General features: G+C 34.4%; 1 protein-coding gene across 2 annotated transcripts; it reads right to left on the minus strand.

Annotated features, from left to right (window-relative positions):
- Window positions 1-518: 518 nt before the first annotated feature.
- Window positions 519-10,104, minus strand: LOC115976217 (UTP--glucose-1-phosphate uridylyltransferase). Of its 2 annotated transcripts, XM_031097376.1 has the most exons (21): window positions 9,999-10,104; window positions 9,576-9,686; window positions 9,313-9,360; window positions 9,015-9,106; window positions 8,621-8,711; window positions 8,202-8,262; window positions 8,041-8,118; window positions 7,900-7,950; window positions 7,719-7,792; window positions 6,385-6,457; window positions 6,226-6,283; window positions 6,015-6,127; window positions 4,705-4,737; window positions 3,481-3,533; window positions 3,340-3,415; window positions 3,184-3,240; window positions 2,985-3,068; window positions 2,772-2,870; window positions 2,584-2,688; window positions 850-921; window positions 519-759 (listed from the first exon to the last, which is right to left on the minus strand). In XM_031097376.1, the coding sequence occupies exons 2-21, from the start codon at window positions 9,656-9,658 to the stop codon at window positions 733-735; spliced, it is 1,428 nt and encodes a 475-aa protein (XP_030953236.1). In that variant the 5' UTR covers window positions 9,659-9,686; window positions 9,999-10,104; the 3' UTR covers window positions 519-732. The 2 variants fall into 2 exon arrangements, with proteins under 2 accessions (XP_030953236.1, XP_030953235.1); XM_031097375.1 differs by lacking the exon at window positions 9,999-10,104 and having other exon boundaries at window positions 9,576-9,915.
- Window positions 10,105-13,466: the final 3,362 nt, after the last annotated feature.

Genomic DNA, 13,466 nt, shown 5'->3' on the forward strand with positions numbered 1-13,466 from the left:
AAAACAAATTAAATACCCCATACAAAGACTTCAAAACTCTTCCTTTCTTCACAGAAACCCAAACCCTAGATCTGTAAACTCAAACCCTAATTCCCAAATTCCTTACATCCTCACAAATCAACTACATTAATGGAACATTTTTCTCTCAAATGGCGTCACTTTAGTTTTGGAGTTTGGAGTTCAAAGTGGGTAGGAGCTTTTCTCGTGCCTCTCTTTCAACATTAAGATAGTTATACATGTAATGAATATGGTTATAAAAAAAAATGCTATTAATTACATAAACATAGGTGGAAAGCAATAAATATCTAACAATGAAAAAGATAAGTGTTTTTTTTAACCATTAAATCTCTTGAAAATCTACATTATAAAAAAAATGTAATTTTTGTAATATATGTCTTTATCATAGGTGCTAGTTTGAAACGTTTCCTTGCATACGAGGCACGTGGTATCGATCTAATGAGAAGAAAAAACGTAAATGGTGCAGCCGTAAACTGGACTTGCACAATGAAAAAATTTGCTCATGATAAAAACTCATTTTAGCTTTACTTCTATGCTTTCCGATAAAATTCATTCATGAAACAAAAAGGAAATTGGTAAAAAGACTAAACGCCTTTCATGATTTAAACACACTGCAACAAAAACTGGGCCTTTATTTCAGAATACACAGCATTGCACAACAAAGAAAGATCTTCGTGAAGAGCAAGGTCTCCAAAACTTTTCAAAGCAACTTGATCAGATATCTTCAGGGCCATTGATTTCCTGGATAACAAAATTATATATACACTCTCAGCCCAAATAACACTAAAACATCATAGCAATGTACAGAAGGTCCAAATTCTAGCTTTTTACCTTGTTTTCAAGTACAGCTCCATCAGGGATTTCTAACTTAGCCCCAGGTTTTGCAACAATAGTCACCTTCCCCTTCAAAAATAAGACCGATATTACCAAAGAGTCAGTTACAAAGAAGAATCTAATCTAAAAATAAGTAAGAGTAAAATTACAATGGAAATTTAATAATTATTTATGCCTATATTGTTCATTAAAAGAAACCTGTGCAAACTGATTGTGGTATTATTTATAGCAGTTCCCTCCCCCCCCCCCAAAAAAAAAAAAAAACACAGAGAGAGAGAGAGAGAGAGAGAAGAAGAAGAAGAAAAGAGAGAGGGAAGACAAGATTGGAGATTTGTAGACCCCATGAAATTTGTAGACAAGTGTATAACATATTTAGAGATGTACAGGAATATACACACTTCTATATACCTATTTGTTCTGTTCCTAACATGGTTGACTACCCCATTTGAAGACCATGTTAGCTATAGTTTGCTAGTACAATAAGCTAGGAGGGATTGCAAAACTTTGGTTCACATAGGTGATAGTTTTGCACCAAGCAAAATCATGGAGCTACCATCATTGTCATCATCATTGTCATTGTCATGAGGCCTTCATCAGCATTATCTTAATAGAATCAGGATCCATCATCCATCTTTTCTGGAAATATCTATCTTGATTGTATAATACTAGTAAAAAAATTTATTAAATGGTGTTGTCTGTCCATCAGGTTTCATGTCATCACTCAAACTGCATCAGATAAACCCCCTATCCCCACCTCACCACACAACCAGGCAAACATATAAACGCTGGGATAATCACAAAATTACTTCAGCAAATAAATTTCCCCCTTAATCAACAATTATATAACCTTGGAATTTGCATAAACTTCAACCAATGCATTTTTAACAAGATTTTAAATAGAATGATTTATGTCAAGTTGAATTTCTACTGACCCATCAGATTGACAGACTGCTAGAAACTTGAATTTAAAACAACAATGCTGACAGAGGACTGCCTACTTTATCAAGCATGGAAATGACAATAATTTTTTGTTTGGTAGGGAGGCAAGAAAAGTGAGAGGAAGAAAAATGTGAGGAAGGGGGAATAAAGGAAAGAAAAGATTTACAGTTTTCATTATAAGCTTTTAATAGGAGGGATAGAAAAGTGGAGAAATTCCTGTTATACTCATGTATTGAATTGGTTTTAATAAACTATAGGGGATAAGATTGTAAAATCACCTATAACATTTTCTCTTCTATTTTCCTCCCATCTTGGGAAGATTAAAAATGGTGAACTAAATTTAAAAAAAAATAAAAATAAAAAAATCTTTTTTTTTTCCTTCCTTCTACTTTTCTACTCTACCAAACAAGAGAAAAGATCAATCCAACTTCCATTTTCTCTCCATCTGTTTCTATCCTCACTTTCTACCCTAGCAAATGCAGTTCCTAAGAAACAGTTTTTGCAAACAATAACAGTCATGAAAAATTTTAATTACATATACTTTTGATAGAAATCCATAAGTTGGAACGTCCATGAGAGATTTGGAGCTAAAGCAGCTTGGAAAGAGAAAAAAGTCTAGGAAGAAACATTTTTAGCAATCAATTTATAAGGAAGGTAGAACTGCAAATGAATCAGACTGATTTCAAAAAATATTAAAAATTCTAATGTTAAGAAGTAACAATCCATCCAGATGCCATTGATATAATATTGAAGAAATGAGAAACTGAAAAGCAACAAGGGTTCGTATAATACCTTGAGAGTAATATTAGCACCAAACCATACATCACCAGTCACCTTAAGGCTATCAAGCTCAACAATACTAGGGATAGACTTGAATCGATTCAAGAAGTTGCCAACCTGTTAAGGAAATTAAAAATTCACTATCAATGTCAAGAGTCTTCACGCATCTAACAACACCAACTCACAAAGATAATCTTCACCTTCTTAAATTCAGGCCCCAATTCAATAGAAGGATTTGCAGGATTTGTCCTCGCTTTATTCCGGATAACAAAGCCATCTTCTAATGTATAGAGATCAGACTGCGTCAAAGAAGAGGAAAGTGGGTAAGGGAGAGAGAGAGAGATAGAGATTTTAGACAAGCATCAAATTACCACCTAAGTTCCTACGCCTAATGTCAGAGAAGAGATGGTAACCTGGACAAGAAGCAAATCGGAAGTTGCCTTCACAGGAAGAAATCGAGAACGAGGTACATTGTTACCAATAGCATTATCAAAGAACTGGTTGACATGAGACAGTAAGAATTACAAGATTAATTTTTGACTTCAACAAACATGTTAAGAATAATGATTAGCAAAAAAAACATGTTAAGAATAATTTATGCATAACAAATACCCTAATGGCTGCACCAGCAGCAGTTTCAAGCTGAAGAACTTTGATTCCCTCCACTTCCTACAAACAAGATTAACTTCTCCCAATTACTTCCCCGTCTAAGCATCAGAAATGAAGAGCACAAAATAAAAGCATCACTGTTAGAAAAATAGAATATACCTTTGGGTTTGGTATGATCTCCATCTTTAATGCATCAGCCTCTACAAGCCTCTTAATTGCCTTCAAGTTAGCCCACCTGTGTGAAATCTTGTTAGTATTCAATCAATTTATGTAAATTTCACTTAGGCCAACATGACTTACAAATTATTTGTATTGAAGATTTTGAACTTCTCTATTGACTTGAATTCATTAACCTGTTTCAAAGAAAGCACATCACATCAACACACACCAAAGACATTCTCTAAATAAAATTTACAATAAGATGACCTCATTGTGTCAAAAGCACACTGCTTGTATCAAGCTAATACAAGTTACTGCAGAGCACCTCATAGGGAGGCAGGAGCATGGTGACCACCACATATTTTCTCTGGTATGACAATCTCAGTGTCATCTAGAGTGATCTGCCAGCACAAGGCATCTTTAAAAAGGCAAGTTCAGAAACATTATGGTCTTTGTTACAATCACAGTGCAGATATTGATTGACGAGAGCATAAGTCTATGCTTTACAAACTATTATGACAGTTTAACTAGCAATTTTCAGAACAGAAAGAAAGGACTAAGAAGAGGAGTAGGTGTCCCCCATACACTAGACCATTCCTTTATTTCTGAAACATACTTCGTATTATTTTTATTTCCTTTGCAACTCTTGCAGCTCAGTACCTATAAACTAACTTATTGTTGCAAATCTAGGGCAATATCTCAACATAATTAATAAGAAATTTGTCTATTTGCTTGGATAATCTGACCTAAAATTTCAGATTGACTGGTGGAGATACAGACGAATAACAACTCAAAACTTACTTTCATCATGTCGCCTCCCTCGTCAAATTGATACTTTAATTTTTCTTTCATAATTCATTTCTCCATGGTATGACTACCGTACTTGTAAGGATTGAACCTATATCCTCACCCTCCATCCCTAGTTTTGGGAAGGATCATGTAATTAGTAACTATAAATAGTTATAAGCAGTTGTGCCAATTATTTTTTGGCACACCACCCCCTCTTCTGTTGTTTCACATCCCTACTTACATCATGACAATTAGTTCTTTTGGTGTTTAGGTATGCCAAACATAAAATCAATAAACATTAGCTAGTTGATGCCTTACTAATTAATTTATTATGCCAATTAGATTATATCCATATACTACATATAACAATCTCTTAGGATCAATTGAACAGTCAATTAGTATTTCAAATGTACAATCATGTAGCTGGGTGTAGTGTGCGTCGGCTTGGCTATATCACCTCTAGCCTACAACTACAATGAGATTCTGGACAATGAAAGCATTTCTCACTTGCAGGGAAATTAAAATGACAAAGGAGATCAAAAGAGGAGAAAAGAGTGGAATGGAACAAGAACTTACATGTTCATCAGGAACCTGTGCAATTTCCAGTAGCTGCATCATGTAATTAAAAATAAATATGTTACTAAAACCCTTCAATTCAAAAAATAAAAAAATAAAAAAAATAATAATCTTGAATGTATTACAGTTGCATATAACGCTCATAAGTACTGGACTCATCTTGAAGCAAATTCACATTGCCTACAAACTAAAACCGCAATTTAAATTCCTTTAGATTCTTTGTTGAATCTATAAGCTACAAGGGGCAGGCTTTGAAAGCAATCTCAAGCTAAACATCATTGACAAGAGAGTACTTGGGCCAAATAAAAAGGTAAATCCTAGGAGGAAATATGAGTAGCATTTTGCCAATGAACTCCAGCTTAACTGGCACCAAAGGTCTTGGGTTCAAGACCCACCAAGTGAATGTGCAACTTACCAATAAATAAAATAAAATAAAAAACGTGTAGCATTTTCCTCTCAGCTAGCTATAAAAACTTGCCATCATCAGCCTGATCTTAAAATATTATGTTTCTTGTACGGTGACCATCTGCTATATGTTATATTCTTTCTCAAAAACTGACCAAAATGAGAAATTTCAGAAAAGCAATTGATAGAATTTGACTGTATTACAACAACAAAAAACACCAAGCCCTAATCCCAAAACTTTGGGTCAGCTATGAATCCTTAACAGTCTAATCAGGGATTGGCCACATGAATCATTTTCCACCATCCTAGTCATACTCTCTATTATTTCCTTAATTGACATATCATTTTTTACTACTATTAATTTTATTTTTAGTCTTCCCCTGCATTTTTTTTTTTCATTTCCTCAACTTAAATCAACTCATTTTTTCTCACTGGTGCATTAATTGCTCTCATTTGAACATGACCCAACCATCTCAAGCGAATCTCCCTCATCTTTTCATCAAGAGGGACCACCATCTTAAGCGAATTTCCTTATTTCGAATCCAACATTTCTTTATAGTTAATATCAAATAGAAACCATAGTTAATATTTAAAATAATATCTATTATATAATAAAAATCAAAGAAAATTTCACATAGAAAATTTCGCATTCTTAGCCAAAATTAATTTCACACTCAAATAAAGTTCCCAAAAGTTTTATGCAATAAGAAAATCATTTTTTTTTTAATGTTCTTGACTTGAAATTCTTGGTTGCAAGATTATAAGCTACATAACACTAATTTATCCCAAGTAATGCGCAATTGAGCATCTAAATAAAATCAACCTCAAAACCTCTATCATGCTTTAAACAAAACAAATCAGAAGATTGTGAAGAAAAAAACACCAAAAATGCAAGTTATATATACCTGAACCCTTCCTTCATAAGAAATGAGAGTACCACCTTTCACATCAGCCATGGTTTTGGGTGTTACTTCCATACAGTATTCATTCTTGTTGTGAACCAAATGATTTAAAATTTCTAAGAAATCCAGTTAAGGATAATGGCAAAAGATATGCACTATTATCAGAAACAAAGCTAGAAACCACAAGGATCACCGAGAGCCAGTAAGAGGATACTCAAGTCAACAACAGCACCCAAGTTATCCGAGTTGGCAATAAACACATACTCCTTACCCTGAATCAGGCAAAAGACAGGAAAACAGTAAAGGATATAGCTTATGCATGTACTGGTATATACGTCAGCATTCAGATCGTAAAATCCACCATAGCACCAACCTGTGATAACAGCAAATCAAGTTTGCCGCTGTTCCTCAAGGATGGAAACACATCACCGTGCCCAGGTGGATACCTTCATGTGCATATAGTACTCATAAGTGGAAAGGAAAAATTAAAATAAATAAGCCACTAATAAGAAAAAATAACTTTTAATACTATTGACATGGTTTTTTTTTTTTTTTTCAAATCTCTAATCAAAGTAGTAGAAATTGAAGCCTATAATCAGGGGAATATGTTTCAACAAGGATGAAGAGACTGAAATAATTTAAAACTTAAACAGATTTATAAATGTTGATGCTATTCAAGTGGAGATAACTTGACCAACAAAATATAAGACAAACTTTTACCCTATTGTAGTCAACAATTTTGCAATGAAAATGTTATACTAATCAAAAATACTCTAGATCAGACATCCAAGTGAGTATAGCTTCAAAATTTGCTTTAGGTGGAGTGCAGAAATGGTTGCCATGGAAAGGTTAAGAGTTACACAATTAGAAAAAAATAAGGTTCAACCGTTCAAGAGAATAGACTTTGAATTTTCATGTGGTAGATTGCAGAAACGATGGTATTTAGAACCATTTTTTTCAATAGTTACAAAGGGGGAGGAGAGATTTAAACCCTAGAAGTCTCCGTTAGAAACACCAAGTATGGTAGTTTAGAACCATCTTATAAGCAGCGAAAAATATTTCCAGTTCATAATGGGGGAAAATCATTAAATTTTTATTTAAAAATTACTCATTATTTCACATAACAGTATAGTAGTAAGAGTTTACAAAGAAACAAGGATAAAATTTTCACATAATTGGGCTCAAAAGAAATTGGAATAGGAAAAAATAGTACAGTAGTTCTTACTTCTTGGAAAAGTTAACAAAAAAATAATGATAAATATTTCCAACATAATTGGGGCTCAGATGAAATTGGAACAGAAAAAAATAGAAGTTTATTGACTAATTCATATGCCACATTAATTGGCCATGGGATGATGCCTACAACCAACTTCCCAACTTCTTTCCATTTTTACTAAGAATCATTCTCATATTGCTGGATAATTTGCAAATTTATTATCATATTAAGTGATGGATAAATTCCCAAATAGTAGCCCATAGTAAAAATCACTTGTCATAATTTTCTAACATTGATTTAGCAGCTAAAAGAGGTGAGGTCTTAAGCTAAAACCATCACCTGGCTTCCCATAAACAGAGGTCCATAAAGTAGGGGCACAAAAATAGATCAAACTGTACATCAATATCTTACCAAAGCAATTAGTGAACTAGTGACTTCGAAGTTATATGATTATAATGCGAAAGCCATATAATAAAATTAATTAATTATACCATCCATCCTTGCCAGTCACTCCTTTGCTTGGCAATGGACTGAAGTCTTCAACAACCAGACGAGGATACTGGCTCTGTGTAAATCCAAAGATTCAGGATAAATTATAAATTCATTTTTTAGAATTTTCAACGGTCAGAAGGTACTTAGCAAAGCATAAAATTCAGAACTAGTATTGCAGACCTGATTAAAAGTATGAATTTCTACATTTGCGCCAGAGTATTTTTCCACTATCTGAACAAGAAAACAAACTCATTAGTTCAATAGGAAAATATATTGAAGAAGAGATTACTGTATATGTGAGTCAAAGTAGACACGATTTACCTTCTGCGTATCATCATGAGTGTTGAATGAATTCATTAGAAGCAGGGGAACATTGCACCCGTATTGTTTGTTGAGATTCTACAAATAATTGAAACAGTTAGTTGCAAGCCAAGACACCCCCCCCCCCAAACTTTTACAAAGCAGAAAAGACAAATGATAACCTCAATCTGGATAACAATCAAGTCAAGAAATGTCAGCCCATTTCGAACTTCAATGACAGACCTGCATGCATAAAATGAAATTTTGTTTAATAATATATTGAATTATATCTCTTATATCCCATTATGAAATAAATTTATTAATAGATGAAAAATAATTTCAAAATTGAGCTCCACACTTCTGTCATACTACTGATCTAATAAGATTTTATACTCAGTGGAAAGCAAAGAACAGAATCGGTCTACTCTGTCATTAAGCTTCAAGTCATTCTAAAATCTTTTTGACAGAAGTTTATTATTATTATTATTTTAAATGAGAACACTAAGATATTTAAAAATTTAACAGCTGGCTTTTAAGGGTATACAAATACATAAGCAACAGAAGAAAGAAATATATCAGAATTTGGACTAAAAACACATACTTGGGACCAGTACAACCCATTGTTGTCCCGAGACCTCCATTAAGCTTTAGCACAACCAGTTTGTCCAAAAGCTTCTTAGTCTCCGCAGGATCTGCATCCATTTACATATATATAATTTAATAAACTTCAAATCAGAGTGGAAATTCATAAAAATCAAGTTATAAAATTTCATTTTTTTTAATGACTTAGGAAACATTTATAAAGAATATCCATTTGGACTCGCCTCTAACTAGTAAAACATTCGACAACAACTGACCCCACCCATCAGAACGAGTTGACAAGTAAGCTAAGCAGTATATATATATATATATATATATATATATATATATATATATATATACTCAAATAAAGTTATTCAAATAATGAAAATAAAACAAAAGATTGGTTGAGTTACCATGAGGAGCGGGTTTCAAGGTATCATAAGGAACCACCACTTCATCAGTTGGGGTCTGGATCTTACTCCAGTCCACGTGTTGCGCTTCGCCACTTTTTCATAATTATAATTAACAATATCACAACCAAACAAACCATTCATAAGTAACCATTTTTCACAGTAATAATTTCTTCAAATATATATATATATATAAAGAACAGAAATTACAGGTATCCAATCTTCCATTAACAAAAATAAGAATCACATAACCAACACATACATACATACATGCATGCATAAATATATACACACATTATACCTGAGAAAGCGAGCGATGAGGTTGATGAAACCGTTTTTCTCATTCTCACTGCAAAAAAAAAAAAAAAAAAAAAAAAAAAAAAAAAACACAAATAGAAATATAATCAACGAGGATCAAAATTCAGATCTAAGATCTACTGCTGAATTTATACAGAAGATCCGAAAAACAGTGAGAAATTGCGAAATTCGATCGGATACATTGAAATCGGAACCAAACAGATAAATTTGAATTTAGAGTGAAAAAAAAAAAAGAGGAAGAAGTACCTGATTTGGGGAAGGGCAGCTACAGAAGATTTGAGGCTATTGAGTTTCTCGGCATCAGCAGCGCTGAGAGTGGGAGCAGCCATTGTTCACAGATCCCAAAAAAGCTTCAATCTAAACCACAAAGACAAAAAGAGCTCAAAAAGAGAGAGATAACGTTTCTGTGTGCGTATATATATGAAAACTGCTTGCGATTTGGAGTGGTGGTAACTGGTGAGGATATTTTATAGTAGTTCAAGACAAACAAACGAAGCGTAATTGTCGCGGCCAAAGCCTATAATGATGTAATAATAAATTTTGGTGCTTGGACTGGACGTTAGAAATTTTTTTAAGAGAGAAGAATAGAAGTTAGAAATTAAAACATAGAGTAAATGAAAAAAAATAAAAGGAAAGGAAATATAAAAAGAAAAAAAAAAAGAAAAAGACCTCGGAAGGGAATATGCAGTCGAATATGACGATTGATCTGATCTGAGCTTATTAGCGCCCTGCGCCTTGGCCCCCCTCACCTCTTCCAACGAATCCAATCTTAAAAAATTGTGGCGCCTCTTTTACGCTAAGCTGACACCTCATCCATATGCAGCCAAAGTTTTTTTTTTTTTTTTTTTTGAAAGTGAGCTCTGATTTCATTCAATCATTAACAAAGCAGCCAAAGTTCTTTTAAACGGAATTTTTTTTTTTTTTTTTTACATATTTTATATTCACGGGCATTTTCATTTTTCATTTAACTTTCAAAACAAATATTAAGTAATAAGTTGTTATTAATTATTGATAGTAGACAAAAAAAGTAATTTTAATGGTGTGTACAAATTAGAAACAATATTAATTTTACATTTATGATTTGTTGTGAAAGTGTACTAAACATAGCACTTCTCATTTTATAGGAGAAATTATACTTTACCACCTTAAACTATACTTCAAATAACACTTTGCACCCTAAACTTTTTTAATGCACATTTTACACCATAAACTATAACCATTGCTATACTTTACATCCCATCGTTAAATTTGTTGTTAACTTGGATGGAAAAGTATAACATCATATGAAATGATCTGATTGCCCCTCTTCTCAATCCCTTAAAAACAAATAAAAAATTATACTTTACCACCCTAAACTTTAGATTTCCATCCAAGTTAACAGAAAACTTAACATTGGGGTGAAAAATGTAACAAGAGTCATAATTTAGGATGCAAAACGTACATTCGAAAAGTTTATGATACAAAGTGTGATATATTATATAGTTTAGGGTTGTAAAGTGTAATTTATCCCATTTTATAGTGTACACTCAATAAATTAAAAAAAAAAAAAAAAAAACGAAGGCAAATCTAGGAATTTTTTCTAGAGTGGTCATTATGAAACTTAAATTATACAAAATATAATAAAAAGAAATTTTCATATATTGACAAAAAGAATGCGTGCAAATATATAAAGTTTTACAATTTCTTTTTATTATTATTTTATTTTAAAATTATTACATAATAATCTCATTATCAATGTTGCATGCTACATAACTTTCAAAATTTTAGTTCAATAAAAAAATTATTTACTGGGATTTTCCTTTTTGTTTTAAAGAGCCTAATATATTATTAAGGTGACTAAAGTTTAAGGACAGAGTTTGACTATAAACTTAGTCGTAGTCATAGGTTACAACTCTCACTAAAAAAATTAATATGACTACATATTTTGAAAATCTAACTGTTGAATTGCATATTTTTTATATTTTTAAAAAAATCATGTTAATAAAATGTTATTTGTAGGGTCGCGATTTGGAGCCCAAACCCAAGAGGTATGGGGTCTTGGTCCAACGAGCCCAAAACAATAAATTTATAGAGAATAGGTCGAAGAACTACATCCTAGCGAATTGGACAATGGTTAGTATCATACTGAACTACGATTAAACACAAATAAAATACGTTGATGTTCATAGACTTTCGGTCCGAGGAGGTAAAATGATAATGTATTAATCACCGTTTGGACAATATAACAGTTTAGATCGCTACAATGTTCCCTTTCTACTCCCCGTCCCCCCTCTCATGGGGACTCCCCATATTATATAGCCTTCTTGAAGCCATCTTAGTCCTACACTTGTTGATCATCTCGATCCCTACTTGAGTGTTTGTCCCATCAGATACCCCTCTTCAGCCTTCTGTGAGTTGTGGTGGCCAAGGTAACACTGTTCACAGGTCCTCTCCACATAAATGCAGCCAAAAAAATAGCTGCAATGCATTTAATGCTGTAGCAACAGCCTTTCCTTGAATATTTTGTGTTTCCTTCTTCCCTGCAAGTTTATGAGGCACACTCTTATTACTAGTGCCTATTGGAGGGTCCCTTTAATTGCTAGAGTGCACGTTTGAGCTACACTCGTCACATCAGAGGAGGTATTCCTCCTCGGATCGTCTTCCATATGTTCCTTGCTTATGAGAGTTTAACTGGGAATCCCTTAGACAACCATTTGCCTCTCCTCAGACTTACCAATTGTCCCGGGTAAAGCCCCGAAGCCCACTATACGAGTTTGAGTCTTTGTCCCCACAATAGCCCCTCAAAATTCCGGTTTTTCCCTCTTATCCGAGGAGAAAATGTGGGATTTTGACATTTAAAGGATAAATCCCTCCAATTTTTTATTCACACGTGTGGAAGCGCTATCCCACACGCTTCATAATTGCTACTGACGCTTCATAGCCCATGAGGCACCATTAATTACTCCAGGCGGCTCTATGCCCCCCCCCCCCCCGACATCCAACGGTGAGACGCTAAATCAACGGCAGACATTCCTCTAGAATTTTGGGCGGGAGCAATCCCGTTTATTTTCCCTTATTATACAAGGCTTCCGAGGGAGATCATTTTCCCCTTTTTTTTAGAAAAAACATTCAAGTGTTCTAGAGAACTTCAGCGCCTCTTCTCACAAAACACTCTAAGTCCCTGAGTTTCATAGCCGTTTCTGTAAGGATTCCTTACGAATCTTTTGAAAGTTTAAGAGACTTAGTATACGTATTCTTGAAAGTTTTCATTTCCTTTTATTCCCTTTTTTTTTTGTTCTTCTCGACCTTCTTTCTTTTCATATCTTTCTTTACGTCATTTCTGATCACCAGGATGGGTAAGTTTAAGAGCCTAGTGGATTCTCCGGCCGGCATGGAGGGTTTTAGGGCCAAGTACCATATCCCGCAAGGAGTGGGTTTAGAGTATTGCCCTTCGGACCAAATTCTAACTAACAGAGAAACGGGACAAGTCGTAATTCCTATGATCGCTTTCATAGAGGAAGGGATGACGATTCCTATGGGTAGAATAACTAGGGATTACTTACTTAACCATAGGCTGGCCCCCCACCAATGCGTTGCTAACATGTTCCGAGTCTTAGGTAGGGATGGCAATTTTTGCCCGACCCGCAAATACCCGACCCAACCCGACCCTAATGGGCCGGGTTTTACCCGGTTCGATTAGAAATAGGGTCAGGTATGGGTTTTTTAAAAAAAAAACCCGAAACGGGTCCAGGTCGAGTCCAGGTATTATTAAAAAAACCCAAACCCAACCCGAGACCCGACCCGTATAAAAACCCGTATAAAAACCCGGTACCCAAAATTACAAAAATACCCTAATATATATACCTATAATCTAACCCTAACTAATTCCTCATTTCTTCACTCTTCAATCTTCAGCTGCCTCCCTCCCTCACCTCAGTCCGATCCGCAGTCCCTTTCCCTCATTTTTGCACTTTGCAATTGCAATCCGATCAGCTCAGTCGGATCACGCCTCACGCCTCAGTCCGACAGTCCCTCAGTCCGATCACGCCTCACTCCGACAGTCCCTCAGTCCGATCACGCCTCCCTCCGACAGTCCCTTAGTCCCTCACGCCTCACGCCTCAAAAAAAGGACCGACCTTCCCTCACCCTCAGCTCAGT

Source organism: Quercus lobata, chromosome 2 (genome assembly GCF_001633185.2).
Source record: "Quercus lobata isolate SW786 chromosome 2, ValleyOak3.0 Primary Assembly, whole genome shotgun sequence".
In the NCBI taxonomy this organism is placed as follows: Eukaryota; Viridiplantae; Streptophyta; class Magnoliopsida; order Fagales; family Fagaceae; genus Quercus; species Quercus lobata.

What these genes read in the sequence shown, in the direction of transcription:
- LOC115976217 (XM_031097376.1), bottom strand. Translation starts at nt 9,658, where the DNA reads ATGGCTGCTCCCACTCTCAGCGCTGCTGATGCCGAGAAACTCAATAGC. An exon ending in ATGGGTTGTACTGGTCCCAA is followed by an intron (nt 8,263 to 8,620) that starts GTATGTGTTTTT and finishes TTATGCATGCAG; the next exon opens with GTCTGTCATTGAAGTTCGAA. An exon ending in TTGATTTGCTGTTATCACAG is followed by an intron (nt 6,284 to 6,384) that starts GTTGGTGCTATG and finishes TGCCTGATTCAG; the next exon opens with GGTAAGGAGTATGTGTTTAT.